The 26,516-nt window shown below is 69.4% G+C and overlaps 2 protein-coding genes across 10 annotated transcripts in view; one reads left to right on the top strand and one right to left on the bottom strand.

Annotated features, from left to right (window-relative positions):
- SCAP (SREBF chaperone) overlaps nt 1–11,619 on the top strand; it is a 100,661-nt gene extending 89,042 nt beyond the window's left edge. For all 7 annotated transcript variants that reach the window (XM_075923017.2, XM_075923014.2, XM_075923012.2 and 4 more), the window contains 6 exons: nt 869–954; nt 1,284–1,366; nt 2,125–2,291; nt 6,174–6,254; nt 8,244–8,450; nt 9,516–11,619. In XM_075923017.2, coding sequence (XP_075779132.2) covers nt 869–954; nt 1,284–1,366; nt 2,125–2,291; nt 6,174–6,254; nt 8,244–8,450; nt 9,516–9,761 — 870 coding nt within the window. In that variant the 3' untranslated portion in view covers nt 9,762–11,619. The remainder of the gene's footprint in view (nt 1–868; nt 955–1,283; nt 1,367–2,124; nt 2,292–6,173; nt 6,255–8,243; nt 8,451–9,515) is intronic.
- A 1,062-nt stretch (nt 11,620–12,681) lies between these two features.
- The window catches only part of PTPN23 (protein tyrosine phosphatase non-receptor type 23), a 41,779-nt gene continuing 27,944 nt past the window's right edge, over nt 12,682–26,516 (bottom strand). The window contains exons 11-25 of one of the 3 annotated variants that reach the window (XM_075923007.2): nt 26,181–26,239; nt 24,721–24,800; nt 24,319–24,433; nt 23,424–23,489; nt 22,923–23,068; nt 22,449–22,757; nt 21,956–22,110; nt 21,592–21,743; nt 21,049–21,228; nt 18,697–20,743; nt 17,936–18,120; nt 15,727–15,831; nt 15,270–15,408; nt 15,013–15,126; nt 12,682–14,366 (exon numbers count right to left, since the gene is read on the bottom strand). In XM_075923007.2, the coding sequence (XP_075779122.2) occupies nt 13,812–14,366; nt 15,013–15,126; nt 15,270–15,408; nt 15,727–15,831; nt 17,936–18,120; nt 18,697–20,743; nt 21,049–21,228; nt 21,592–21,743; nt 21,956–22,110; nt 22,449–22,757; nt 22,923–23,068; nt 23,424–23,489; nt 24,319–24,433; nt 24,721–24,800; nt 26,181–26,239 (4,407 nt within the window). In that variant the 3' untranslated portion in view covers nt 12,682–13,811. The remainder of the gene's footprint in view (nt 14,367–15,012; nt 15,127–15,269; nt 15,409–15,726; nt 15,832–17,935; nt 18,121–18,696; nt 20,744–21,048; nt 21,229–21,591; nt 21,744–21,955; nt 22,111–22,448; nt 22,758–22,922; nt 23,069–23,423; nt 23,490–24,318; nt 24,434–24,720; nt 24,801–26,180; nt 26,240–26,516) is intronic. The other 2 variants (XM_075923010.2, XM_075923009.2) reach the window with 2 other exon arrangements.

Here is a 26,516-nt window from a genome sequence, read left to right as displayed (position 1 = left end):
TAAGAGCAGGTTGCGCCCCTGGAAAGTAGGGGGGTCACATCCCGTTCCGCTGGTTAGCCGGTTAAACAGCATGGAGAACCGGGTTACCAGGAAAGGGTGGGGGCTGCTTCACCCCACTGAGGTGGAGCCGCTGCCCACCAAAGCAGGGCTGGAGCGAGGCCCCTGCTGCAGGCTGGGGATGCTCTGGCAGTGGGCTTGGGCATGTCACAGAAAGGAGCTGCTGCAGTCATCTGGAGGAGCCTCGGCCTGCGGGGCACCCGGGCTCACCATGGGCAGATGCCAGAGCAGCCCCTGCCTGTGATGTACCTGGCCAGGCCTGACAGAGCGGCAGGAAGAAGCGGCTCCCGTGAGCTGATACACTTGGGGAGCTGGCTTGCAAGCAGGCTTCCTGCGTGTACCGGCCCCCGCCTCCCCTCCCCCTCCACGCTGCTGCCCTTGTGTCAGAGGAAGGAGGGGGAGGAGGGCGTGATGGGAGGCTGCCGCGGAGCAGCCTCTGTTTGCCAGCTCCCCATGGCACCTGTTGCCCCGATACAGAGGGGATGCAGGCTTATCGGTTAATGGTGTGCTCGACTACACCCTGCCATCCCTAGCGTGGGTGATGGCAGCACAGTCCGAGTAGCCACGTCCTGAACTCGCTTCTGAACCTTGTCACGGGGTTGCTTCAAAACCTGGTGCCAATCAGCCTGCTCCGAACAGGTGCAGCAGTGGGGCTGGGGCTCCCAGACTGGGCCAGCAGGGGGTGCTGCAGGCCAGGACTGAGCTGCTGGGTCCTTAGGCCTGGCCACAGCCAGCGTTATTATTGCAATCACTTTCCGTTCCCCTTCCGCTGCCGCTGTGCGAGGCGCCGCTGACTCCGCCTCTCTTCCAGGTGTGGGATGCCATCGAGGGGTCCCTCCGGTGCAGTAACAAGGAGGGCCAGTCCGGGATCACAGCACTCGTCTTCCTGAGCACCCGGTAACCGACTCCGCTTCGGATGCTCACGGCCCTGGGATCTCGCCTTGAAGGAGCCCAGATGTCGGGGCCCCAAGGGGGGGATGCAGGCAGCTCCGGGTGTGGCAGACAGAGCTGGGAGCTCCCCTTTCTGGCCTGCACCCCTGGTGTCTGGCTGAGCCAACTGTCCTTCGTTTACTGGGGTGTCCCTCTCTGGGTGGTGGCTGGGTCACATGGGCACTGGAGCCAGAGAAATCTGAGTGTTTATTCTGCAGCAGGAGCTGCCAGGGCTGCCCTCAGCGCCTGTGGGGATGGGGAAGAGGCCTCTCCTCACCTGTCTGCTTCTCTCCCAGGATTGTGGCTGCCAGGTTGAACGGCTCCTTGGATTTCTTTTCGCTAGAAACCCATGCCTCCTGCAACCCCCTGCAGTTCCGAGGTGAGCGAGCGCTGGGCGCCTGCATGTGGGGGGACGCCAGCTCCTCCCCCCGATCCCTTTCCTGACACTTGCGCCCAAGCACCTCTGCCGGCCCTCGTGCCTGGACCATCAGCTCCCCAGAGTCTGGCGAGTTACCTGGAGAGCCCCGGACCTGGAAGATCAGCACTGCTGTTGCAACATCAGGCCCTCGGGCACTGGGAAACGCCCTGGGATCCCTCAGCTAGCCTGGATCCGCCCACAAGAGGTGGCCAAACCTCCATTGAGCTCAAGATCCCTCAGTACCTTTGAGGTCTGGGTCTGTAGTGCTGAGAGGCAGCCTGGCCCAATGGACAGAGCACTGGAGTGGGACTTGGGAGCCCTGTTTCCAGCTCTGCCAGGGGTCTCTGGTTCCCCTCCGACCTTGGGGCTGGAGCCTGTCTCTCTCGGGGAGACTGCTCGGGCTCTGACCTTAGCGGGAGCTCTGGGATGACAGGCCAGCCAGGCCCCAGCCAGTGCACACTGGGGTGGACTCTGAAATGTAGCTGATGGGGGCTGGGGACAGCCCAGTCCATGCAGAGGTGAAGATTTGAATGACCCCGGGGCAGAGAAGTTGTCTGCGCTGGGCCGATCTCCAGCAGGCGAGTTACTCAGAAATGGCCCCTGCTTTGGGGACCCCTCTTTTGCGGTGCCCCGCTGGAGATCTCCAGGCCTGCAAAACTGGGCGTACTGGGTGGTGTGTGGAAGGCTGCAGTGTCCCCGCCATGTGTGTGCTCCCACAGGAACCCCTAGCAGGAGCAGCGTCCCATCGTCCCCCATGTGCAGCAGCAGCGACCTTATCATGTGCCAGCTGACGCACACAGTGTCCTGCGCCCATCAGAAGCCAATCACTGCACTGAAGGCTGCGGCTGGGCGGCTGGTGACAGGCAGCCAGGACCACACGCTGAAAGTAAGCGCCCCCCTGCTGCGGCTCTCCCTGGCAGATGGGTGTTGGGGGGTTGTTCATGTGGGCGAGGGTGCTGCCCAGGAGCACCTGTCATGGGGATGAGGGGTTGGTGGGCACATGGATGCGGAGCAGAGAACACATGTATGGGAGGGGTGTCCGTGAGTGGAGTGGAGTACAAATGTGGGGCACAGACTACATGTGTGGAGCAGAGTACGTGTTGGGGCATGTCAGCAGAGTGACATACGTGTGTACTGGGGGCTTGTGCGTGCAGAGTGGTGTACACGCGTAGGGGTGGTCTGAAATGGAATACATGTGTAGGGCACATATCTGTATGAGATAAAGTACATGTCGAGTGGGTGTGTCCATGCACAGAGCAGAGTACATATGTAGGGGCATGCCTGCAGAGTGGAGTTCACGTGTAGGGGACATGTCTGCTGAATGGGGTACATGGATAGTGGGCATATCCATGCACAGAGCAGCATACACCTGTAGGGGACATGTTCATGCACAAAGTGGAGTACATGTGTAGGGGACGTGTCCATGCATGGAGCAGAGTACACATGTGGGGTGGGTGTCTGCAGAATGAAGTACATGTGTAGGGCACATGTCTGTGGAGTGGAGTACACATGTACATGTGTACTGGGGGCTTGTCTGTACAGAGTGATGTACACATGTAGAGCGTGTGTCTGTGTGGAAGGGAATACGTGTCTAGTAGGCATTTCCAAGCACAGAGCAGAGTACCCGTGCCGGGGGCGTGTCTGTGCGCAGAGCAGAGTACCCATGCCGGGGGCGTGTCCGTGCGCAGAGCAGAGTACCCGTGCCGGGGGCGTGTCCGTGCGCAGTGTAGAGTACCCGTGCCGGGGGCGTGTCTGTGCGCAGAGCAGAGTACCCGTGCCGGGGGCGTGTCTGTGCGCAGAGCAGAGTACCCATGCCGGGGGCGTGTCTGTGCTCAGAGCAGAGTACCCATGCCGGGGGCGTGTCCGTGCGCAGTGTAGAGTACCCGTGCCGGGGGCGTGTCTGTGCGCAGAGCAGAGTACCCGTGCTGGGGGCGTGTCTGTGCGCAGAGCAGAGTACCCGTGCTGGGGGCGTGTCTGTGCGCAGAGCAGAGTACCCGTGCCGGGGGCGTGTCTGTGCGCAGAGCAGAGTACCCGTGCTGGGGGCGTGTCTGTGCGCAGAGCAGAGTACCCGTGCCGGGGGCGTGTCCGTGCGCAGAGCAGAGTACCCGTGCCGGGGGCGTGTCCGTGCGCAGAGCAGAGTACCCGTGCCGGGGGCGTGTCTGTGCGCAGAGCAGAGTACCCATGCCGGGGGCGTGTCCGTGCGCAGAGCAGAGTACCCGTGCCGGGGGCGAAGGCTAACCCCAGGAGGCTGGTTTGGCGGATGGATTCCAGCCCCCTCCCCTGCAGACTCTAGAAGAGGTTACAGGCTTTGCCCCTGTGCACATGGTGCTGTCCAGGGGGTGTTGGCTGGACACAGCCCCTTGCTGACAGCCTGGGTCCTGGCTCCAGCTATCTAGAACTGCAGCCTTGGCCGTGCGAGCTGCTGGTATCCCCTGGCACTCAGGCACTGCCCTTGGGGCTCCTCCAGGGTGGGGGAGAGGGAAGAGAGGTGTAATATAACAGGTTGGGGGCACCATTGTGAGGGTCAGTCAGGGCAAATTGCCTAGAAACAGCTGCTGGGGTTCCCCGCTCCAGGCAGCAAACCAGGCAGAGAGTGCACTTCTGTTTGCCACGCTGGCCAGCAAGAAGTCCCACCAGCAGTCCCCTCAGACGCTTCAGTTTCTCGCGTGTCTTAACCAGCACTGGACCTTACACGGACGAGAGGCTGTGAAAACCCACCTCCCCAAGTCTGCACGGGCTCTTCCCCCGTCCCAGGTCAATTTATACCTCAGGAGAGCACGCTGGGCCGATCCCCTGGAACCTGCAAGCTAACGGGTTATTAATAAAGGAAAATTGTGAAAGGAGACAAATGGCATCCACCGGTGCAAAGTTCCTGGGCAGGCTGGTAGCAGAGAGAAAATAATCTGCGGTCTTGAAAGTCTCGAGTCCAACGTCCGCTAGGAGGGACTGTCAGTCTTTCTGGGCTCGGCTCACTGCAGAGACGCTCCAGGAGTGATGAGCTGGCATGGAGACAGCGATGGAGGAACCCTCTGTAGCCCCTGGCCCAGGGAGAGGGAATAGCGTTGTTCTCTGTGTGAACGAACCTCCCCCAATGGAGTGTGTCACCTGCCCAAGTCTCTCAGCCCTTAGCAGCCTTGTGGTCTGAACAGTCACAGCCGAGGTCCTCAGCTGGGGATGGCGCCGTTTGAGGTGCATTGTCCGTGAAGCACGGCTGCCCACTTGAGGCCCCCTTTATAGATGTCCCGGAGGGGCAGCCATGTTAGTCTGGATCTTTAATAGCGACGAGCAGCCCTGTGGCGCCTCAGAGTGGGTTTTCCCCACGCCAGCTCACGAGATGGCGAGGGGGGAGGGGTCCCAGGCGAGAACACTGCTGCTCTCCCCAGTGCGTGGGACAGAGGGGGGGAGGGGGGAGGGGTCCCAGGCGAGAACACTGCTGCTCTCCCCAGTGCGTGGGACAGAGGGGGGGAGGGCGGAGGGGTCCCAGGGGTCCCAGGCGAGGACACTGCTGCTCTCCCCAGTGCGTGGGACAGAGGGGGGGAGGGGGAGGGGTCCCAGGCGAGAACACTGCTGCTCTCCCCAGTGCGTGGGACAGAGGGGGGGCGAGGGGGAGGGGTCCCAGGGGTCCCAGGTGAGGACACTGCTGCTCTCCCCAGTGCGTGGGACAGAGGGGGGGCGAGGGGGGAGGGGTCCCAGGGGTCCCAGGCGAGAACACTGCTGCTCTCCCCAGTGCGTGGGACAGAGGGGGGGAGGGGGGAGGGGTCCCAGGGGTCCCAGGCGAGAACACTGCTGCTCTACCCAGTGCGTGGGACAGAGGGGGGAGGGGTCCCAGGCGAGAACACTGCTGCTCTCCCCAGTGCGTGGGACAGAGGGGGGGCGAGGGGGGGCGAGGGGGAGGGGTCCCAGGGGTCCCAGGCGAGAACACTGCTGCTCTCCCCAGTGCGTGGGACAGAGGGGGGGAGGGGTCCCAGGGGTCCCAGGGGTCCCAGGCGAGAACACTGCTGCTCTCCCCAGTGCGTGGGACAGAGGGGGGGGGGGTCCCAGGGGTCCCAGGCGAGAACACTGCTGCTCTCCCCAGTGCGTGGGACAGAGGGGGGGAGGGCGGAGGGGTCCCAGGGGTCCCAGGCGAGGACACTGCTGCTCTCCCCAGTGCGTGGGACAGAGGGGGGGAGGGCGGAGGGGTCCCAGGGGTCCCAGGCGAGGACACTGCTGCTCTCCCCAGTGCGTGGGACAGAGGGGGGGAGGGCGGAGGGGTCCCAGGGGTCCCAGGCGAGGACACTGCTGCTCTCCCCAGTGCGTGGGACAGAGGGGGGGAGGGCGGAGGGGTCCCAGGTGTCCCAGGCGAGGACACTGCTGCTCTCCCCAGTGCGTGGGACAGAGGGGGCGAGGGGGGAAGGGTCCCAGGCGAGAACACTGCTGCTCTACCCAGTGCATGGGACAGAGGGGGGGCGAGGGGGGAGGGGTCCCAGGGGTCCCAGGCGAGAACACTGCTGCTCTACCCAGTGCATGGGACAGAGGGGGGGCGAGGGGGGAGGGGTCCCAGGGGTCCCAGGCGAGAACACTGCTGCTCTCCCCAGTGCGTGGGACAGAGGGGGGGAGGGGGGAGGGGTCCCAGGGGTCCCAGGCGAGGACACTGCTGCTCTACCCAGTGCGTGGGACAGAGGGGGGGAGGGGGGAGGGGTCCCAGGGGTCCCAGGCGAGGACACTGCTGCTCTCCCCCGTGCGTGGGACAGAGCCCGCTGCCTCAGGGCTGTATTCTCACTCCCCACAGGTGTATCGGCTGGAAGATTCCTGCTGCCTGTTTACACTGCAGGGCCACTCCGGAGCAATCACAGCTGTGTACATAGACCAGGTAGGGCCCTGAGCGCTTGAGGCGAGGTGGGTGCCAAGCCTCCCCTGCATGGTCTGAGGCTCAGGGACCCAAGTTCCAGTGCTAGGAGGTGGGGCGGGTTGGGCTCACTCTACCAGCCAGGCTGCTTGGCTCAGGTGGCACTTTCTGGGTGGTTTCTCCTTCCGCCCCAAGAGCCTCAGGCTGGCAGGTGTGACGGGGGCGCTGCGCTGCGGGGGCCCGGGTGTGACGCTGCCATCAGCAGAGTCCCAAGGATGAGCATGGCCCAGTGGGGTCTTTGCTGCCCTGCTGTGGGAAGTCCCGCCCTGCCGGAGCTGGTCTTCACCAGGGGACAGGCTTTCGGGCCCCCCCAGAGCTGCTGCATGAGGAGGTGGGTGCAGCCGGGGCACCGGGCCAGTCTCTCTGCAGCCCAGCGGGGCAGGCACTGGCACAGTGACGTGCAAACCCGGCTTCGTTTAACAGCAGTCCGTGTGCTTTGCAACCCTACAGACACAGCTGGGCCGGGATGCTGCCCTCTGCCTGCCTGGCCACGGGCGGCGGGGCAGTGCGCCCCAGCAGTGTCAGTTACAGGCCTGGCCACGGGCGGCGGGGCAGTGCGCCCCGGCAGTGTCGGTTACAGGCCTGGCCACGGGCAGCGGGGCAGTGCGCCCCGGCAGTGTCGGTTACAGGCCTGGCCACGGGCAGCGGGGCAGTGCGCCCCGGCAGTGTCGGTTACAGGCCTGGCCACGGGCAGCGGGGCAGTGCGCCCCGGCAGTGTCGGTTACAGGCCCGGCCACGGGCAGCGGGGCAGTGCGCCCCGGCAGTGCCGGTTACAGGCCCGGCCATGGGCAGCGGGGCAGTGCGCCCCGGCAGTGTCGGTTACAGGCCTGGCCACGGGCAGCGGGGCAGTGCGCCCCGGCAGTGTCGGTTACAGGCCTGGCCACGGGCAGCAGGGCAGTGCGCCCCGGCAGTGTCGGTCACAGGCCTGGCCACGGGCGGCGGGGCAGTGCGCCCCGGCAGTGTCGGTCACAGGCCTGGCCACGGGCAGCGGGGCAGTGCGCCCCGGCAGTGTCGGTCACAGGCCTGGCCACGGGCAGCGGGGCAGTGCGCCCCGGCAGTGTCGGTTACAGGCCTGGCCACGGGCGGCGGGGCAGTGCGCCCCGGCAGTGTCGGTTACAGGCCTGGCCACGGGCGGCGGGGCAGTGCGCCCCGGCAGTGTCGGTCACAGGCCTGGCCACGGGCGGCGGGGCAGTGCGCCCCGGCAGTGTCGGGCACAGGCCTGGCCACGGGCGGCGGGGCAGTGCGCCCCGGCAGTGTCGGCCACAGGCCTGGCCACGGGCGGCGGGGCAGTGCGCCCCGGCAGTGTCGGTCACAGGCCTGGCCACGGGCGGCGGGGCAGTGCGCCCCGGCAGTGTCGGTCACAGGCCTGGCCACGGGCGGCGGGGCAGTGCGCCCCGGCAGTGTCGGTCACAGGCCTGGCCACGGGCGGCGGGGCAGTGCGCCCCGGCAGTGTCGGTCACAGGCCTGGCCACGGGCGGCGGGGCAGTGCGCCCCGGCAGTGTCGGTCACAGGCCTGGCCACGGGCGGCGGGGCAGTGCGCCCCGGCAGTGTCGGTCACAGGCCTGGCCACGGGCGGCGGGGCAGTGCGCCCCGGCAGTGTCGGTCACAGGCCTGGCCACGGGCGGCGGGGCAGTGCGCCCCGGCAGTGTCGGTCACAGGCCTGGCCACGGGCGGCGGGGCAGTGCGCCCCGGCAGTGTCGCTTACAGGCCTGGCCACGGGCAGCGGGGCAGTGCGCCCCGGCAGTGTCGCTTACAGGCCTGGCCACGTGCAGCGGGGCAGTGCGCCCCGGCAGTGTCGGTCACAGGCCTGGCCACAGCGACCGTGGCCCGGGAGGGCGGGACTCTGAGCACGGGGCATGAACCCCGCTGTCCCGCGCAGGCCGGCGTGCGAGCCGTCCCGCTGCAGGGCCAGGGACCAGGGTGCCCCTCAGTCTCTTTGCCCTGTTCTTGCAGACGATGGGGCTGGCAAGCGGCGGCCAGGACGGCGCCATCTGCCTGTGGGACGTGCTGACGGGAAGCAGGGTCAGTCACATGTACGCCCACCGCGGGGACGTCACCTCCCTGACCTGCACCACCTCCTGCGTGATCAGCAGCGGCTTGGACGACGTGATCAGCATCTGGGACCGCAGCTCTGGGATCAAACTCTATTCCATCCAGCAGGCAGGTGTCGGGCTGGGGGGGCTGGGAGTGGCAGGCGCCCTGAGCCCTGGGGCATGTGTCTGGGGGGCTCCGATTGCTGGGGGCTCCCTTCTTCCAGATGGGGGGTGTCCAGGCCAACCCGCTCGTGCTCCCAGCTCAGCGTTCCCTAGCCAGCTGGGGCTCTGCAGGGAGCACCTTTGTGGTGGGGAGGCCGGCGTGGAGGAGCCGTGTGAGCAGGTCCTGTCCCAGGGCGGGCGGTGGCCTTGCATGGACTGTGGGGCACCTGGGCTGCGCTGGGGGCAGTGCTGAAATGAGCCCCCCAGCCCGTGAGGAGCCTGGGCCTCTGCTGGGGCAAGGGTGCCTGGCTGTGTGCTCCGGGCTGCCCCCAAACTGCCACTCAAGGACCCTGGGGGATGGACAGAACAGGGCCAGAGGAGAGACGGGAGGGGGAGCAGCACCAGGTGTGGTACTGGGGAGGGGGAGCAGAGCTGCATGTGGGTGGGGTGCAGGGCCAGATGTGGGACAGGAGAGGGGAGCAAGAGTAGATAGGAGGAGGGGGGTGCAGGGCCAGGAGAGGGGGAGAAGGGCTGGATGTGGGGGTTGCAGGACTGGATATGGGGCTGGGGTACAGGGATGGGAGAGGGGGTGGAGGGCCAGATGGGGGACAGGAGAGGGGGAGAAGGGCCGCATGTGGGACAGAAGAGGGGGTGCAGGGCTGGCTGGGGGAGGAGGAGAACTGGGCCGAATGTAGGATGAAGGGAGCTGGAATGAGGGGTTGGCAACTGGGCGGAAGAACACCCCCCCCCCCCAGGAACAGCAGCGTAGGCATCGGAGCCCTGGGGTGCTGGCAGGGGTGAGCCAAGGGGCCCGGCCTTGGAACGGTTCGGGAGCCCCCGTCCCAGACAGCTCCCGGGGCCCGTTGCTGCAATGTTGGCCCCCCAGGACAGGGGGCGTATTGCGGGGGACGCGTGATGGGGACAACGGGGTGTCCTGGAGCTGTGGGCCCGGCCCTGTCCCTGCCTGCTGTGCCCTGGGGAGGCCTGGCGGGCCGGGCGCCATCTGACGCTCTCCCTCTTCCTTGCTCAGGAGCTGGGGTGCGGGGCCAGCCTGGGGGTGATCTCTGATAACCTGCTGGTGACGGGGGGCCAGGGCTGCGTCTCCTTCTGGGACATCGGCTACGGCGACCTGCTGCAGACCGTCTACTTGGGGAAGAGCAACGAGTCGCAGCCAGCCCGGCAGATCCTGGTGCTGGAGAACGCCGCCATCGTCTGCAACTTCGGCAGCGAGCTCAGCCTGGTCTACGTGCCCTCCGTGCTGGAGAAACTGGACTGAGGGGGGCAGGGCGGGCGCCCCACAGCTGCGTTCTCATTGGACAGCGCCTGGGCGGGGGGGGTTCCCCATGAGTGCCTGCTTCTCCCTCCCTGTGTCCCCTACCCGGCCCCCCCTGCCGCTCCCGCCTCCCCCCTCTTGCTCCAGCTGTGCCAGCGCCTAGATCTTCAGTGCCCCAGTGCAGCAGTGAGCAGGGCTGCCCGCGGCCCCCGCTGCCTGGGCCTGGGCCGCTCCTTGCCTGCGGCGGCTGCAGGCAGCCAAGAGCCGGGGCGTGCAGGGCTGGGGGGCAGCGAGTGCTGGCCCTGCAGCTTGGGGCACTGGCCCTGCTTGTCCTGCACCTGCCTTGGCTGCTGTCTCCAGCAGAACCCAGGGTCTAGGGCTCCCCTGGGGTGAAGCAGGGAAATCCTGCCCCCTGTAAGAGTAGCCACAGCACCTCCAGGGGGCAGAGAGGGGCCTGCACCAGCAGTTACCACGAGGCCAGGGGCGGGGGGCTTCTCTGGGGGCCAGGCCTGTTCCCCCAAGGGCAGAACCGGAGCTGCCCCACTGGGAGCTGGGTCCATTAGTGTCCCCCCCTCCCTGGGAGCCTTGGATCAAATAACCCCCCCCTACCCCCCATGGCCAGTGGCTCCGTCCCTGCAGTGAATGAGGCTCTGGGGCTGCACGCCCATCTGGCACGGCTGGATTCAATGCCCAGCGGCTCAGGCCTGGCAGCTGCCCGCCCTGCGTAGGCGCTCGGGTGTCGTTAATTCACGGGCTGCCCTAGCTCGAGCGGGTGGCCACAGCAAGGGGAGGGGCACTGGGGGGACGGGGGAAGCTGGCCAGGCCCCACCCCCAGGTTTGCACCGGGCGCTGTACTGAGCGGGGGGGCCGAGCCTGCCCTATTTATTGCTACTGTGTATATACTTATTTATTAGCGGGAGGGAGCCGGAGGCAGCCCTGCCCCTACCGCCGCAAAAGCCCTGTGGCCCTGGCCCTGGCACTGGCCCGGCCAAGCAGGACTGCTGAACGCCCTGGCCAATGGCACAATGACGGCCCTCTGAGCGCCCCCCCCCCCCATCTCTGTCCATTCCTGGAGGGGGGCAAGTTACACCATCACCCCCTGACTGGGGCCCAGCAGGAGCGATTTCCTGGCGCATGGGCGGCCTGCAGGCTGGCCCGGGCTGTGGGTCCAAGTGGAGTTTTCCAGTGCTGCTCTGGGAAGACGGGTCGCGGGGCCACAGGGAGCCCAACTCTCGGGCCTGGCCCATCATGGAGGAAGGGACGTGAGTCTTGCCCAAGCTGAGGGCCTCTCCTGCAGCAGGAACAGCCTTTGCTCCGCCTTGGAGCCTGCCGGGCACACAGCCAGGGGCAGCGCCAGCTCTGGCCCACACCGCTGTGCTGAGTGCAGGGAAGGGGCGGCAGAGGGGCACCGGGCTGGCTCCAGTCTAGTGTGGGCTGGGGCAAGCCAGGCCATGGCACAGGACCACCTTGCACAGCGGGAAGCTGGGGGCGCCTGGCTCTTGCTAGTCCCGTGAGGCCGGTCGCTAAGGGGGCGGGGACGCCCCCAAGGGTTTAGTTCAATCCGTGTGTAAACCACCCAGCTGTGCTGTGATTGTGCCTAGCGTGACGCACCGTGGCCCAGCCCCGGGCCAGGACTTGCTGGGCTCCCAGCTGTGCATACGAGCCAGGCGCTGCTGAGAAATACCGGCCTGCCCACTGGGCCTGGGGCAGGCCCGCGGAGGGCCCAGCCCCCAGCCCAGGAGTCCTGCTCCGCCGCGGGTGGCCTTAGCCCTCTGTACGCTTTGGACTGTACAGTGGAAGCTGTTTTGTACCAGACTGTGTTTTATAACCTGTACAGCCGCATTAAACCAAACTAACCAAACCCAGGCCTCCGCCTGCTCCCCGCCCCCGCCAGCATCACCCAACGGCGAGGGGGCCATGGGGCACTGGCTGGGCAGCATGGGCACCGCTCTCCTGCAGCTCCACGCCTGGCAGGCCCCTCCCCGCTGACTCGCCCAGGGCACCTTGCGCCACTCCAGTGCTGCTGCTGGAGACACACTGGCAGGCAGCACCGAGGGGGGGGGGGCGCGCAGCCCTGCTGCTGGGCTGGCTGGGGTGCAGGGCTCCACCTACCACCGTGGCCTTCACAGCAGCAAGTGCTGCCCGGCGTGTTAGTTTAACCCTTTGATGCTTGGTTTAAACCCCCCCCCCCCCCAACTTCTGAGTAGGATTGTGCCTACCCCGAGGATTGTGTGGCCTGCTGGCAGCAGTAGGCCCAGGCTCTCCAGTGTCACCTGCTCTACACCAGTGTGGTTGCCCTTGACAGCACCTCTCTGGCTGCTTCTGCAGCTGCAAGTGGGGGGGCAGAAGGATGCGCCAGCCGGTAGCAGGCCCGGTGTGGGCCGACCGAGTGGCTGAGGCATCCCTGCCTGTTAGTGCTGTGCCCTGGGCAGAACTAGCCCTGCCCACAGCAACTGTCTGGGCACGCCCGTGTGACAGCGCTTGGGGGGGGGGGCCTGTGCCCACCTGGCAGCGACGGCCGGCTGCGATTTGGGCACCCAGGCAGCTCCTTGGAGCCCTTGTCAGCACCAGGCCCCACAGCCTCTAGGGCCCCCCTGCCAGAAACTGCCATGGGGTGCGCTGGCCCGGGCGCCACGAGTGACCTGGTCCCTGCCGCGCTGGCCAGAGGCCAAGAGCCTCCACTGCCTGCGAGCGAGAGGGGAAAAGCCCCTGGGACGCCAAAGACCAACCCTGGACTGCACAGCCAAGGGCCCTTCCCCCCCCCACAGGGCACCCCTAGGAATGTGGGGGGGACAGGCTCCAGGCCCTCGATTTGGAAATCCCCTCCACCCCACGCCCAACAGGAAGGGGGGGGAGGGTTCATTTCCACAGCTGTGGCACAGGATCGCCCTCACCCCAGCAGGTCAACACCAGCCCCTGCGGCTCCAGAGCAAACTGTCCATTTATTGGAGTAGCAAAGAGCTGAAAAAGTCCATTCGCGTTAGAGTCAAATCAGGACCCAGACAGACAATGGGACATTTGTACAAAAGCAGAGGAACCGGCTGCCAGCGGGTGCCTCCAGCCCTGGATCGGGGCCCAGCGAGAGCTCCAGGGCTGCGCACCGTGGCCCCTTCTCCCTGTGGTACAGCCCCGGGGGGGGAGAGGGGGCGATATCCCAGCTAATCCAAGTTCCATTGCCCCTGCACCCCAGCAGCTGGCTCCATAAAGCGGCTGCAGGGGGCAGACCCGGAGGGTTTCCACACCCAGGGCTGGGGGTGCCAGACGACCATGGGTAGAGCTCAGGGCCAGGCTGATAATCAACCCATCACGGATTTACCATCATGCACAACCATCCCTCACCCATGGCCTGGCCCAGCAGCGCCCTGCCCCCACACCCGGGGGGCCCTCGGGCCTGGGGGTGGTGCCCAGCAGGGTTGCCCAGGGCTAGGGGTGCATGGCAGCCAGCAGGTTGCCTGCCCCTTGGCTATACCGACCCTCTGCCCCTTCTCACCTGTGACCACAGCAGCAGACAGGCCCCGGGCAGGTGAGCGTTGCTCCGCTCAGCCCCCTGGGGAGGGCTGCAGGCCCAGGGGTGCTGCAGGAGCAGGGGGCTGAGGGCCAGCTGGGAGTCCAGGCCCCAGTAGTGAAGTGCCAGACAGGGCATTAAGGCTTTAGGTCCATGGGCAGGCGCCAGGGCCGGGACTGAGCCCAGGGCAGAAGCAACTCAGCTCCGCCCCTGCACCAGAGCCCTGCAGCTGCCTCTGGCCCTCAGCCCATGGGCCAGGCCTGGTTACAGCCAGGACACGCACCTGCCCCCCTCCCGCTCCGGCAGCTCCAGCGGGTGGCGCTCAGCCAGTGGCCCCACATGCTCCCTGCAGGTGCTGGCACAGGACCCGGGCCCAGCTGCGGGCGCAGCACAGGGAGGCTCCAAGGCCTGTAGTGCTGTGTGCCGCTCCCAGCCCGGCCCCACACCTTCCCAGCCATCCCGCCAGGCAGCACCTGGGCTCCCCTGGCCTTGCGGTGACAGCGGGGGGGGGGGGCCTACATGGGGCCCTGCCCCCACTGCCCACCAGCTCAGGTTTTATTGAGTGTCCACAGTGGGTCCAGCATGCTGAGGGGGTCGTCGCTGGGGCGGGGCCCCCGCAGCCCCTCGCCGTTGGGGGGCTGCAGAAAGCTCTGCTTGTTCATCCGCTGCTTGCCCCGCAGGGAGCTGTCCAAGGAGAAGGCCTCGGGCGTGAGCGATGCCAGGAGCTCCAGCGAGGAAGAGGAAGGAGCCACGCTCGGGGCTGAAGGCTCCCGGCTCGGGGGCTCCTCCACGTGGTTGCTGCTCTCCGCTTCGGCAGGTGGCACAGGCATGGTGGGGGCGGGCTGGGCTGGGGGCAGCTCTGTGCTCACAGGGCACCCGGGCTCCGGCGGGCTGGGCTGGGCGAGGCTGGCGGGCACTGCAGGAACCAGCCCCGGGCTCACGGCGTCAGGCGCTGCAGCCGGCTCGGGCAGCTGCCAGGCGGGGGGGAGCTCCGTGCTGCCGGCCGTGGGCCTGATGCTCAGCTTGGCGATGGTGGCCTGGATGGAGCTGATGGGCATGTCCCCTCCCAGCACCAGGTCCTGGGGGTCCTGATGCAGGTGCGGCTGGAAGAGACGCAGGAGAGTCTGCGCAGCCCTTCCCGCTGACAGCCCCCCCCCCGCTGCCCCGCTCCAGGGGGCAGGGCTGGCACCACAGCCCAGCAGGGGCCCTGGGCTGGGGATGTTAATATCGGCCAACTGAATAGTCAAGATCACGAACTCTTGGCCGTTACTCGACTGTCCCATAGTCCGGGGTGGGGCTGGCGGCCAGTGCGCCCCAGCCCCACTCCCAGGGAGCCCCCTGCCTCTCCGCATCAGAGACAGCAGCATGGGGTGCCAGGTGGGAGCTGGTCCACAAGGGGAGCCACTTTAAACACCAGCTCCCCTGGCGGACCCGCTGCCTGTTGCCCTGCGCTGCTGCCTCTGATACAGCAGCAGCAGCCCCCGACTGAGCTCCCGGCCCCAGCCTGAGCCGGGCTGCCTGGCCCCCATGCACTTCCATGCAGAGCTGGAGCAAGGGTAGGTCCTGGACCCAGCCAGGCTGCTCTGAAAGCCCTGGTGCGGAAGGAGGGAACGGGTGCAGACTATCGCATTCACCGGGAACAGCTCGTGCCTATCGTTAATGGACACTAGTGCACCCTAACCTCGGCCTGGCGGCTGCCGGGCCCAGCCAGAGGGGTGTGGCCGGGCCCTCTCCAGAGCGGGTACCCACCTTGTGGGCGGCACTGCTGGGGGGCTTGCTGGAGGCCGGCGTGGCGACCCCGTGTCTCTGCAGCACCTGCTCCGCGTGCTCGAGGACGGCTTCGTAGCAGAACTTGAGGTGCAGCTGGAAGAGACGCGGCCGGCGAGAAACCGTGAGCCCAAAGCCCAAAGGAAGGGCCCAGGGGCAGCCGGAGCCAAGCCGATCCCAGGCCATTCCAAGTGTCTCCCGGCGGGCGCCCGCCTTGCCCCCCCCCCCCGGCGCGTCACCTTCTCCTGGAGCATGTGCTTCCGCTGCTGCCGCATCCTCTTCACCAGCTGGGCCAGGTCAGGGATGCTGTTCCCTGCCTCCACCTCCTGCATCGCCGCGTACATCAGGCAGAAGGCGCCGGTGCGCCCCACCCCCGAGCTGGCGGGAAGACACAGAGCCCGGGGGTGTCACCGGGCTCCCCAGCTTAAACAAGCGCCGGGACGGGGGCTAGGAAACGACCCCCCCCCCCACCCCTTACCCAGCACGGCCTTGTGGGCAGGGGGCCGGGGGCTCTGGAGTCCTGTGCCACGGGGGGCCGGGCTGCAGCACCAGGCGCTGGCGACCCACACTGGGCCCTCGCCGGCAGCTGCAGGCCTGGGCCCCTCCGACCGGGCAAGACGTCCGCCCACTGGGGGGGGGGGGGGTCACCCAGGGTCCCTCCCCCGGGCGCCGGCCGGCCGGGCGGGGCAGCCTCACCTGCAGTGCACCACGATGGGCGTGTGCAGGGGGCGCTGGTGCAGGTAGTGCCCGTGCACGTCCTGGATGAAGCGCAGGAGGCTCCCCTTGCTGTCGGGCAGGCCCCTGCGGGAGGAAAGCAGCAGCTGCTGGCCAGGGGCTGCAGGCCCAGCGGGGGAGGGGGCTACCCCGGCTCGGGGGCTGGGCGCGCCGGGGGGGTCCCCGCTTCCTCCCGCCTCCCCCCGGGCAGCCCCGGGGCCATGGGCACGTACAGCTCGGGGGCTGGGCGTGCCGGGGGGTCCCCGCTTCCTCCCGCCTCCCCCCGGGCAGCCCCGGGCACGTACAGCTCGGGGCTGGGCGCGCCGGGGGGGTCCCCGTTTCCTCCCGCCTCCCCCCGGGCAGCCCCGGGGCCATGGGCACGTACAGCTCGGGGCTGGGCGCGCCGGGGGGTCCCCGATTCCTCCCGCCTCCCCCCGGGCGACCCCGGGGCCATGGGCACGTACAGCTCGGGGCTGGGCGCGCCGGGGGGGTCCCCGCTTCCTCCCGCCTCCCCCCGGGCAGCCCCGGGGCCATGGGCACGTACAGCTCGGGGGCTGGGCGCGCCGGGGGGGTCCCCGCTTCCTCCCGCCTCCCCCCGGGCAGCCCCGGGGCCATGGGCACGTACAGCTCGGGGGCTGGGCGCGCCGGGGGGGTCCCCGCTTCCTCCCGCCTCCCCCCGGGCAGCCCCGGGGCCATGGGCACGTACAGCTCGGGGGCTGGGCGCGCCGGGGGGTCCCCGCTTCCTCCCGCCCCCCCCCGGGCAGCCCCGGGGCCATGGGCACGTACAGCTCGGGGGCTGGGCGTGCCGGGGGGTCCCCGCTTCCTCCCGCCTCCCCCCGGGCAGCCCCGGGCACGTACAGCTCGGGGCTGGGCGCGCCGGGGGGCCCCCGCTTCCTCCCACCTCCCCCCGGGCAGCCCCGGGGCCATGGGCACGTACAGCTCGGGGGCTGGGCGTGCCGGGGGGTCCCCGCTTCCTCCCGCCTCCCCCCGGGCAGCCCCGGGCACGTACAGCTCGGGGCTGGGCGCGCCGGGGGGGTCCCCGCTTCCTCCCGCCTCCCCCCGGGCAGCCCCGGGGCCATGGGCACGTACAGCTCGGGGGCTGGGCGCGCCGGGGGGGTCCCCGCTTCCTCCCGCCTCCCCCGGGCAGCCCCGGGGCCATGGGCACGTACAGCTCGGGGGCTGGGCGTGCCGGGGGGTCCCCGCTTCCTCCCGCCTCCCCCCGGGCAGCCCCGGGCACGTACAGCTCGGGGCTGGGCGCGCCGGGGGGCCCCCGCTTCCTCCCACCTCCCCCCGGGCAGCCCCGGGGCCATGGGCACGTACAGCTCGGGGGCTGGGCGTGCCGGGGGGTCCCCGCTTCCTCCCGCCTCCCCCCGGGCAGCCCCGGGCACGTACAGCTCGGGGCTGGGCGCGCCGGGGGGGTCCCCGCTTCCTCCCGCCTCCCCCCGGGCAGCCCTGGGGCCATGGGCACGTACAGCTCGGGGGCTGGGCGTGCCGGGGGGTCCCCGCTTCCTCCCGCCTCCCCCCGGGCAGCCCCAGGGCCATGGGCACGTACAGCTCGGGGGCTGGGCGTGCCGGGGGGTCCCCGCTTCCTCCCGCCTCCCCCGGGCAGCCCCGGGGCCATGGGCACGTACAGCTCGGGGGCTGGGCGCGCCGGGGGGTCCCCGCTTCCTCCCACCTCCCCCCGGGCGACCCCGGGGCCATGGGCACGTACAGCTCGGGGGTGGGCGCGCCGGGGGGGTCCCCGCTTCCTCCCGCCTCCCCCCGGGCGACCCCGGGGCCATGGGCACGTACAGCTCGGGGGCTGGGCGCGCCGGGGGGTCCCCGCTTCCTCCCGCCTCCCCCCGGGCAGCCCCGGGGCCATGGGCACGTACAGCTCGGGGCTGGGCGCGCCGGGGGGGGGTCCCCGCTTCCTCCCGCCTCCCCCCGGGCAGCCCCGGGGCCATGGGCACGTACAGCTCGGGGCTGGGCGCGCCGGGGGGGTCCCCGCTTCCTCCCGCCTCCCCCCGGGCAGCCCCGGGGCCATGGGCACGTACAGCTCGGGGCTGGGCGCGCCGGGGGGTCCCCGCTTCCTCCCGCCTCCCCCGGGCAGCCCCGGGGCCATGGGCACGTACAGCTCGGGGGCTGGGCGCGCTGGGGGGTCCCCGCTTCCTCCCGCCTCCCCCCGGGCAGCCCCGGGGCCATGGGCACGTACAGCTCGGGCCAGGAGGTGAACTGCAGGTGGACGAGGGTTCGCTTCAGGCTCTGGTCGCGGAATTGCAGGGTGATCATGCGCTCGACGTGCGTCGGGGCCGCCCTCTGCCCGGTGAGCAGCAGGGTGATGGGGCCTTGCACCAGGGGCTGGCCCCGCTCGGCCGGGAAGTAGCGCGCCACCTTCTGCTGCGGGCAAGGGGCCGGTCAGCGCCCGGGCAAGGCCAGAGCCCTGCTGCCCCGCCCCTCCCCTCAAGCACCGGGGCCCCGCCCCTCCCCTCGAGCACCAGGAACCCACCCCTCCCCCGGCACGGAGCACCAAGGCCCCACCCCGGAGCACCAGGGCCCCGCCCCGCCCCTCGAGCACCAGGAACACGCCCCTCCCCCTGCTCCAGGGCACCAAGGCCCCGCCCCTCCACTCACCTGGAGCACCAGGGCCCCTCCCCCCACCCAGCGCACCAGGGCCCCCTCCCCCAGCCTGACCCCTCCCCCAGCCCAGCCCACCTCCAAGGCCTGGGGCACAGGGCCCCCAACCAGCTTGGCCCCACCCTCCCCCCCCATCCAATGCCAGAGGCCGAGCCACGCCCAGCCCAACGCACAGCAGGGCCGCCCCGCCCCGGCTCAGGAGGCACCAAAGAACGGCACCGAGCTGCTTGCTGGCCGAGAGCCGGCCGGCACCTTCCAGGCCACGCGGCACGGCCCAAGGGCTCGGCTCCCCAGCCCCCCGGCCCAGCCCTGCCAGCGGCTCGGCGGGGGCCCTGCTACCTTCTCCAGCTCCTGCTCCGAGACCAGCATGACGACCAGGGAGACCTTCTGCTCGTAGATCATGAGCCAGAAGTCGGCGGCGGTGCCGGGCAGCGGGGCCTGCGTGGCGATGAGGGCGGGGCAGTAGGACGACAGGTCCTCCACCCGGCTGGCGTTGATGTAGTCGTCCTTGCCCGAGTGCAGCACCACGCGGTTCTTGTCGTAGGGCATGACGTCCTGGTGCCGGTTCTTCATGGAGTAGCAGCGGGCGATGGCGATGGAGCGCTGCCGGGCGTCCCTCTCCTGGGCGTCCTGCAGCTCCTTCCAGACGCCGTCCAGCGCGCTCACGCCCCCGGGGACGGGCCGCTCCAGGTGGGCCACCAGGCCCCGGAAGCCCTCCAGCTCGGCCAGCAGCCGGCGGAGGTGCTCGGGCTTCTCGTACGGGTCCTTCTCGATCAGCTGCACGGCCTTGGGCTTCTGCCCCTCCTTGCCGTCCGCCTTGGTGGGCTGCAGCAGCGGCTGGCTCACGGCCGCCTTGGAGCCCCCGTGCTGGCTCTCGGGGCTGGAGGACAGGAGGTCGTCGGGGGAGGCGCTCTGCCGGTGGAACTGCACCTCGGCGGGGGCCGCGCCGGGGGTGAGCGAGGGGGGCGGGCGCTGCGGCAGGGCAGGGGCGCCGGGCACCGAGGGAGGCAGGATGGGCAGGGCTGGCTGGGGGGATGGGGCCGGGGAGGGGATGGCCGGACCCGGGCCCATACCGCCGCCCGGACGCTGGCTCAGCGCAGGACTGGGCGAGGGGGCGGGCTGGCTGGAAGGGGCGGGCGGGGGCCCGGGCAGCGGCATGGCAGGGGCAGGCCCGGGGTGCTGAGCGGGAGGGGCAGGGCCGAAGGGCAGGGCGGAGGAGCCGGCTGGCAGGGGCTGCATGCCGGGCAGCGAGGGGTGAGGGTGGAGCTGCCGGGCGGCGGGGAGGCTCTGGGCCAGCGGGAAGGAGTGAGGGGGCAGGCCGGGCCGGGCCGTGTCCTGGACAGGCAGCGGGTAGAGCTGCGTCCCCAGCGGGGCGTGGATCGGCGCGTGGCCGGGCACGTGGGCCAGCCCCGAGTGCTGGCCGGGGAACGGGGCTGGGAACTGGGCCTGCGGCGGGTAGCGGGGCAGCGACGGGTACGGCTGCGGGGCGAAGGGGGCCTGGGGCTGTGGGGCGAAGGGCTGGCTGCCGCCTTGGGCATAGGGGAAGCGGGCGGGCGAGCCGAGGAAGCCGCCCTGAGGAGGGAGGCCAGGCGGCTGGGCCGCGAGCTGCGGGGGGGCCGCGTAGCTGGAGATGGGGGCCTGGACGCTGTCCACGGTGGTGGTGGCCGGGCGGACCCCAAGGGGGGGCAGGGAGCCATCGCCGAAGCGGGGGGGCTGGGGCAGGCCCAGGGCGGGAGGCCCGACCGGCAGGGCCCCGCAGACCGGCTGCCCCACCCTGTAGGCGGCACTGGGCACGTGCTGGGGGGAGGCCCGCTGGGGCGGCAGCTGGGGCCCTGCGTAGCCGGGCTGAGTGGAGGCCGAGGTGGGGCCGGGGTGCCCGGGGCCTCTGGCCGGGTACAGGGGGGGGCTGGGCGAGGGCCCCAGGGGCGGCAGCGCGGGGGCCCCGCTGTAGGTGTGCGGGGGGAAGGGGCCGGCGGGGGCCCCGTGTGGGAAGTAGAGCCCGGCCAGAGGCGCCGCAGGGCTAAAGGGCAGGCCGGGCGGGGCTGCCAGCGGCGGCTGTAAGGGGGCACTGGCTGGCCGGCCGGCGGCCGGGAACGCCTCCGGGCCTGGGGGCCTCATGCCGCCGCCGCCGCTGCCGCCGCCGCGGGCTGGGTCGACCGACAGGGCGGACAAGGCGTCCGCGGGCAGGCGGGCGAGGTGCGCGGCCAGCACGTCGGGGGCCAAGCTCCGCAGCTCTTGGGGCAGGTCGGCCAGGGAGAGGCAGCCCAGCGACGGCAGGTCGGCCCCCTCCGGGCCGGCGCCGGGCTCCAGGTCCCGCTCCGAGGCCGGCTTCTGCAGGGCCGGCTTGGGAGCCGTGGGCCTGGGAGGCGGCTTCTTCTTCAGTTCTCTGCCAAAGCAAGAGCAGGCACAGGGTGGCCTCTGGCTCACGCCCTCCGCCCGGTCCCGGGCCCACCTCCACCGCCGCCGGGCAGGGCTCCGTGCTCAGACAGCTGCGCCTGCGGGGGGCGCCCGTCACTTCCCCCCAACCCTGCCCCCGGCACAGTCGCCGTTATGGGATGTGCTGGGCCCGCTACGGCCCCTGGGGAGCCTCTAACACTCCCCAACGGGCCCCCCCTCGGCCCCCCAAACCGCCCGGAGACCGGCCCGGAAGACAGCAGCAGTGGCGGGCGGGCGCCGGGGGCGCTGACCCACCTTTCCAGGACCTGCTGTCTGCTGGCCTGGGACTCCTGGCAGGCCGCTCGGGCCTTCTCCAGCAGCCTGGCGGTTTTGCCCTCCAGATCCGCGTAGAAATCCTTCCCCTCCTGGGACTTCTTCATCAGGTCTTCGTAGGCTTCGTAGGAGGCCACCAGCGTCTGCAGCGTGCTGTTCCACCTGGAAAGGGGCAAGGCGTGCAGTGGGGGGGGCTCGCTGGCCGCTCGGCGCCCCCAGGGGTCTGGGCACACCACAGCCCCCCCTCCTGGGGCGTTCCTGGGCCCAGGGCTTCCTCTGCCCCCGCGTGGCCGTCAAACCCCGTCTCCAGGCCGACTAGCGCCAACACTAGGGCCTGCTAGGCATGGGGGGGGCAGCTTTCGTGAGCACCCGGGCTCTGTCCGAAGCAGCCCCTGGTCCCAGCTGGGACGTGGCTCTTGTGAAAGGGGGGCCCACGGGCTCGTGGAGCCGGTAGGATCCTCAGGCCCCTCCGGGACTCGGCCTCGGCAGAGGAGAGATGCCGGGGGGGGGGGGCGCCGCACTCACTTGTGCTCCACCTCGGCCAGGACCTTGCGCACCGCCGCGTACTTCACGTTGGCGTCCGTCAGGGCCTTCAGCACGTTCTCCTGGGCGGCCAGGTTCTGCTCCAGATACACCTTGAGCTGGTCGTACTTCTTCAGCTGCTCCTCAAAGAGCTTCTGCCGGGCGAGAGGAGCGGAGCGGAGCGGAGAGGAGAGGAGCGCTGGGTTGGCTGCCACACAGGCCGGGGGCTCGGCCGGGACCCCCAGCCAGGGCCCCCGCTGGGGGGGGGGGGAGAAGAGGCCACAGCCCCCGCCTCCAGCCCAGAGCAGGGCGCCGCGGGGGGGCGATATGGGGCCAGCGGGCGGGGGCAGGGAGCCCCGGGCCTCACCTTCATCTCGGAGCGGTCGGCCGTCACCAGGGAGGTGGTGATGTCGTCCTTCTGGATCATCTCGCGGAGCTGCTGCTCCAGGGACAGCCGCTGGTCCTTCATCTCCTGCACCTTGCACAGGACGCGCTTCAGGGTCTGCAGCACCTGCCTGTCGTCTGCGGGGGGCAGGGAATGCCTCAGCACCAGGCGGGCCGCGGGGAAGCCTCTCCATGTGGACAGGCCGCCCGCCCCGCCTGCCCCTTGCTCCGGCCCCCCAGAGCAGCCTCCAGCTGCAGCCGGCGACGCAGCGAGACGGGACTCAGCCGGAGCCAGGGTGCGACGTTGGCTGGAGACATGTCGGTCGGCCGGCACCGCTCCTCGCGCGCCTGGGGCCGAGCTCCAACGCTGCCTCTGCCCGGCCCCCCCACTCTAAGCCCCGTGGCACGTGCTGATCAGCCCGGGGAGCCCCCCCCCCCTCGGCGCGTCTCGGAGCCACAGGGCGCGGGTCGCTCACCTTCGGTCAGGGCGGGCGCGGGCAGGGCCTCCCGCACCTGCTCCAGGGGCCCGCTGAGCAGCCGCAGGTTGCTGATGTGCAGGTTCATGGCCTTGTGCAGCTCCGTGTTGGTGAAACTGGCCTTCTCGTGCACCTCCATGTACTTGGCCCACTCCCTGCTCACCTCGGCCAGCCCCGGGGCCGGGTCGGGCGGGGAGCTCGGCTGGCCAAGCAGCTCCCGCAGCTCCTGCTCCTGCAGCTCGTCGGCGTCCAGCAGGGCCCGGATCTCCTTCAGAGAGGCCTCCACGTCCGTGAAGACGCCCGACAGCACTGGGGGCAGGGCCGGAGGCGTTAGGACCTGGGGGCCGGGAGAGGCCCCAGACCGCCTGGAGAGCAAGCCGGCCCGATTCCCAGCCCCCGGGAGACCCCTGCCACGACTCACTGGCCCTTCCTCCCGCCGGGACCCTCCCGAACACGGGCCCCGGCAGAGCCTACCCTGCATGGACTGCACCAGGCTCTTCACCGTGTCGGGCCGCACGCTGAGCGCGGCGCATTTCTCCATCAGCACCGGGGGGATGTGGCTGTACATGTCCAGGTTGTCCACCTTCTCGGGGTCCAGCTGCATGGAGTCCATGAACTGGCTGCGGACAGAACGGGACCCTCTGAGCCCTTCCGGGCACAGCCCCGCCGCCCCGGCTGAAAGGCCCCCCAAGGGAAGGCAGCCACCTCTGGGGAGGAGCACGGTCCCAGGAAACCCCAAGGGGACGCAAAACGTCCTGACCCAGCTGGAACCGGGCCTGACTCGGGGGCTCGCACCCCACGGCCGGGCGGCGTTTCCGGAGCGCTCCCTGGGGCGCGCTCAGTCCGGTGGGTACTGACTCGGCTGCCCCTCCCCCTCGGAGACCTGCCGCCCCCACGACGGCCGGGGGAGATGCTGGTTGGGACCCCCCCCTCCTGCGAGTAACCCCCCCCCCCGCGCAGCCAGTGCTCACGTACTCCAGGATTTCGTTCTTGGCCTCGATCTTCGCCATCACTTCCCGCAGCAGCTTGGCCTTCTCCTCGCTAGACAGGTGGGAAAAGGCTCAGCCGCCAGCCTGCCCTGCAGGGACTCCAGCTCTCCTCCCCACCGCAGGACGGGCTGTGGAGGGGGCGGGCAGGCGAGGACCAGGCCTGGGGACGTCACAAGGGCCTCGCAGGCCCGGTACGGCCAGGCAGGGGCTCTGGGACTATTCCCGAGCTGCGCAGCCCCCTGGCGCCCCAGTAACCGGCACGGGGCTCAGGCAGAGGGGGAGCTCGCGCTCCCCGGATTAGGAAGCTGCCAGGGCCGGCGGACGGGCGCCCTGCGCTGCTGGCCCCAGCACCAAGCCGCCATGGCCGGAGGGAAGGGCCCCGTCCTCGCCAGGCCCAGCAGGGACCCACCCAAGGAAGCCCAAGTCCCCCGTCCCTGAACACCCTCCGGCACTCCAAAGCCAATGCCCCAGCCAGGAGCCCTCCTGAGCCCCTGGGGACCCCAAACCCTTCATCCCCAGCCCCTCCCCCAGCCAGAGCCCCCTCCCTCGCTCACAACCCCTTGGCCCCACCCGCCAGGGGAATTGTGTCACGTGCACCAATAGGAAGGGGACGCGCTGCACCTCCCCCCACCCCCTGCGCCGGTGCCCAGAACGTTCCTGCGGCTCGGGGTGGGAACAGTGAGAGGGAACTGCCGGGACCCAGGCTGACGGGGAGAGGGGGAGGGGGAGGCTCCAGTGGCTTCCGGCTCCTGCAGTTCCCATTCGCCCACCGGGGAGACGGCTCCGTTTCTGGGGGGATCGCTGGCCCCGGCGCCGCACCCTCCCGTCACCGAGCGCAGGCGTCCGGGCTGCCCACGGGGCTCTCGCGCCCCTTCGCTCACCTGTACAGCGAGGAGGCCTCGTGCGCGGCCATTGGCACCAGCTTGGCAAAGATATCCGGGCCCGTGACAGCCGGGTCGGTGGGGTTGACGGGAAGGGCCTTCACCAGGGTGGCGCCTGGGACAGAAGAGACCCGCCTGACGCCGGCAGCCCCCAGCCACGGGCCTGGCCTTTCCCTTCAGGCCCGGCTCGGGGGGCTGCGCCTGCCACCACATGCGGATCAGAGCAGCCCCCAGCTGCATGAGCAGGATGCTCCCGGCGCGAGCGGCCTCCGCGGGGCCAGGACGCTCCCGGCGCTGCCCGCGAGCAGGGGACCGGTGCCACGTGCCAAGGGCCCCCCTTTCAGAGCAGCCGTGCCCTGCTCAGTGAGCCCCCCCGCCGGGCTCCGCGCTGGCCTGTCGCACCTTTCACGGACGGCAGGGTGTCCAGCGCCGGGACAGCTTCGTGGTAGATGAAGTCGTTGTCCTTCTTGGCCGAATTGTACCTGCCAACAAGCCGATGGTAAGGCTGGGCGGGGGCTGGGCGGGGCTGGAGGACCTGGCTGGGACCCCAGGAGCGAGCGGACGGGTTGGGGGAGGCGCCGCAAGAGGGGTGTTTTGCTGCCCAGCTGGTGCCCCCAGAAGGCACTGGTGCCGTCTATTCCCGCAGGGTACGACCCCACCCACGCCCCCGGAGAGAACGAGTCCACACGGCAGATGGGTGCGACCTCGCTGCACCGGGTGTAACAATACGGCTTTTCTGCAGCCACGTGGGAAGGCCAAAGCCGCCTTCTGCAGCCAGGCTGACGAGCAGCAGCCGTTCCTGTAAGGCCTGGAGCCACATCCTCACAGTTCCATCTAAACTGTATTACACAGTGTCACCCCAGGCTGGGAGGAGGGGACTTTGCCCTGACAGCCCCCCACTGTCACCAGATAAAGAAACAGATCTCAAGATGGGGAAAGAAAACTGAAGTCACCCCATTCTGTCTGGCCAGAAACTGCTTCTCCATCGAGAATGTTGTGGAATCCTCATTCTACGAGCATTGGCACTACACTTTTCTATTGTTTGACGGGGTGATCTCTGTCTGGTTCGTAACTGTTCCTGTCTGCTGGATAATTAATTTTGCTAGGTGTAAATCAATTAAGATGGTGGGGTACGATTGGTTAGGTCATTCTGTTATGATTGGCTAGTAAAATTAAACTAAAATAATTGGTTACAGTCTAGCTAAGCAAGACTCAGGTTTCATTAGATAAACTGAGGTTCAAGGAGAAGATCTTCAGAAGTAACAGAAGGCAGAAAAGGCTGGAAGAGGACCAGGAGGAGGGGGGAAGACCTGGAAAAGAAGAACTCACCTCGGAGACACAGCCTAAGACCAGAGACTGATATTGCCTGGCCAACAGGGGAAGTCTGCCAGCCTTTATCAGGATTGGTGAGCATGACCCTGTGCTTAGCACGTGCATTCTGCTTGTTTGGGAATGGTCAATAAATACAGTATAAGGATATTACTGTGTGAGGTGCTTTCAGTGGCTAAAGATCCTGCAAAACCCACAGGAAAATGTGCCCTGAGCCCTAGGAATTGGGCAAGGGTGGGTGTAAATTCACAGGGCTGCACCTTGAGCCCTAGGAACTGGGGAAAGGCAGGCGGCCCTACAGTGTGGAAGGGAGAGAGACGTTTGAGCGGGTAACAAAGGCCCCGCGGCCGAGCCCGAGCGCGCGGGACCCTGCCCTGAACAGAGCTGCCCTCGCCAGCACCACTGGGCATGTGGCCTGGGTCCCGAGAAGAGCCCCGTGCCAGGATCCCCCGGCAAGCAGAGAGGGAGAGAGACTCCGCGGAGGCCTGGCCCAGAGAGCCCCAAGCCCCAGAAGCCACGCCGGCTGCACTCACTTGCCCCCGATCACGTCCAGGGTGAAGCGCAGGGCTTCCTGCACCGTTTCTGGCTGGCCCTGCAAGAGGGGGGAGACGCGAGTTGGCAGCCCGGCCGGCCACAGCGCCCGGGACAGCCGCGACGGCCACAGCGCCCGGGACAGCCCGGCCGGCTGCAACGGCCACAATCTGGGCTGGGAGCTGACGGCAGCTGCAGCCTGGCGACCCTCCCTGCCCCGCGTGATCAGCCAGCGGAGAGGCCTAGCTCAGCGAACAGCCCTGAGCTGCCTGTGGCCCCAGCAGGCACCCGGCCTGGGGCCATTGGGGTCCTGCACCACAGGCCGGCCTGTTCGTCAC

This window comes from Pelodiscus sinensis, chromosome 2, assembly GCF_052426305.1.
Source record: "Pelodiscus sinensis isolate ZL-2025 chromosome 2, ASM5242630v1, whole genome shotgun sequence".
Classification (NCBI taxonomy): Eukaryota; Metazoa; Chordata; order Testudines; family Trionychidae; genus Pelodiscus; species Pelodiscus sinensis.
This window is presented reverse-complemented; position numbering and strand designations above follow the sequence as displayed.